The sequence below is a fragment of the Anastrepha ludens genome, chromosome 4 (assembly GCF_028408465.1).
Source record: "Anastrepha ludens isolate Willacy chromosome 4, idAnaLude1.1, whole genome shotgun sequence".
NCBI classification, from domain to species: Eukaryota; Metazoa; Arthropoda; class Insecta; order Diptera; family Tephritidae; genus Anastrepha; species Anastrepha ludens.
The window spans coordinates 8,327,668-8,330,005 of NC_071500.1; the positions used below are offsets into that span (position 1 = coordinate 8,327,668).

The following is a 2,338-nucleotide window of genomic DNA, read 5'->3' on the forward strand; positions in this document are numbered from 1 at the left end:
TGTTTTAGGACTTACCGCTCTCAGTGCCTCTTGGCTGGCCTTTTTCAAAACTCAATTTCAATTTCAACAACAACAAATTTTATTAAACAACATTCATGTGCTATTTATTTATTTATATGACCAAAAATTTTAAGTATTTGTGAGTGATTTTTTACTAACAACACATAGAGATTTTGCTTGTTTCAATTTTGTATCAGTATTCAGAAATTACTTTCATTGTTCTTTTTTCTTCAATTGTTTCGCTTTCGAATCACTGCCGTCCAATGCCCAATGACTAACTCACATGCGAACGTAACAGCAGCCAGCAACCAAGCGAAACCGAACATTGGCCACATAAATGACATATAATCCATATCCAGCGGCCGTTCCAGCGGTTGATTTATAGAGCGGCCATCAAACTTCTCAAGTCTTATGAGTTCCATATAAGCTGCATCGCTCCAATAACTGCGCAAACCATGATCCTGGATCCTCAGAAGAAACAAATTCAGTGCATCTTTAAAAACTGAGTTCGATTGCAGTGGAAAGCAGTCAAAAATCGGCCTTCTCAAGCACAACTCGGTGTAATAGAAAATGGGCCACTTCAACCTCTTCATTTTCAGAGCGATGCATCGCCACAAAAATGATCGTATAAAATAGGAATATTTGGTATTGAAATTTTGAACGTGGTTGCGAACATCTAGAAAGGTCTTGGAAAGTACCAGCGATTTTTCCATATTTTTGCACGACTCATCACACCACGACAAAACATCCCTATAAAAATCAGCAGAAGTCATAACCTTCTGGCCAATATTCTCAAAATCATTCCAATTGCTTAAGCTAGGAACTCTGGCTGGTTTGGTTATAAAACTATTTAAATTCGCCAAGAAATTAGTCACAACGCATGAGGACCAAAGCATTGTCAGAAAGACCAAAATTCGAAAAGTAACCAAAGGACGCAAATTAGCCGCCTGCTTCACATCAACAGTCCTTGGCCGTTTCCTTTTACGAAGAGTGGAACCACTTGCGCGTATTTTTTGCAAACGATGACTCAAGTAGAATAAAACCGTCATGGCACAGTGGCCCAGCACACTCAGCGCAATAGCAGTAGCACTAAAGTAGACTTCGATAAAACTTGAAAAGGAGTGGTACCACATAATTGGCGCCATAGCGCAAAATTCTCCGATATGGTAAGGATAGGATACTTCTTCGAATTGCGCCTCGCTTTCCAAATATCTGCGTGTAGTCGGTATATCCAAACTATTGTTGCGTAAAAGACTGAGTAATTCTCCTGGAAGACGAAATTCATGCATCCGCACAGGCAGCGGAAACAACAGCGTAGCATTTATGCTTTCTGCAAATATGGTCAGAAGCTTTTGCACAAAACCGCCAACCTGCACACGACCATTCTGCTCGAACGCAAACGTATTCGGGAATATTAGATCGGGTAGAGTGCGTAGACTATATCCAAGTAGGTTTCGCATGCGATCGGGAAATATTCGCACACTGTTTTCGTTAAATGTTTTTTGCTCCAGTTGAAAGGCGGGGAAGATGCTGTAGCTGTGAAAGGATTGCGTTGTCGGAAAATCACCAAAAATAGCCAAAACATTAATCATCTTTTTCGCTTCACAATTATGAAAGAGGTTTAGTAAGAATTCTTTGGTCATTGCAGCCGTTTCTAGTGTAGCGCAAATGAAAATTATACGCTTCTGTCGCATGAGATGCAGGCTGTCGGCCAGCGCTTGCAAATCCGTTTCGGTGTTCTCGATCTGCGCGATGACGAGCACGTCGTTGTTAAACACATTTGCGATTTTGTATGTTGAATTCGAATTTTGCAATAAGATGGGCTTTTGCAAATCCTCGGTGACGATTTGGAGCAGCGTCGCTAGAACTTCACTTCTTTCAATAACTCCGAAAATAAGGCAGTTCTCGAACTTTTCTTCGTCGTGCACTTTCAATAGAAAATCTTTGTAGAATTGCACTTGGCTGTGCACACTATTTTCGGTAGCAAATGCCGTTTGCGCTGTCCTTAGACAAAATAAAGCAGCACAAATAATTAAAATCGATTTTAGCCCAAGCGTCATTTTGTTCGCTTGTTGTGGTTCCGGGTACGGAATACCTACTGATTATATGACGAAGCGCACTTTGGTTCCAAGGACGCGCCACTATTAAATGAATTTATTTATATTTTAATTCGACATTAACCTTTCACCTGCTGGTGATACGATAAGAAATTTTAATGTTGCTCACCACAAAACTATAATTACGCTTTACATTTTAAAAAAATCCATGTAGTGCGTAGCTCGAGTTTGCAAAGGGTGGCTCAATGTAGTCTGTGCCTTTCAATTGTGTTATATTTTTA

General features: G+C 40.2%; 1 protein-coding gene across 1 annotated transcript; it reads right to left on the reverse strand.

The window, feature by feature from the left end:
• Positions 1-230: 230 nt before the first annotated feature.
• On the reverse strand, positions 231-2,060 carry LOC128860883 (uncharacterized). The gene has a single exon (XM_054098670.1). It carries the CDS (start codon positions 2,058-2,060, stop codon positions 231-233), a length of 1,830 nt encoding a protein of 609 aa, XP_053954645.1.
• Positions 2,061-2,338: the final 278 nt, after the last annotated feature.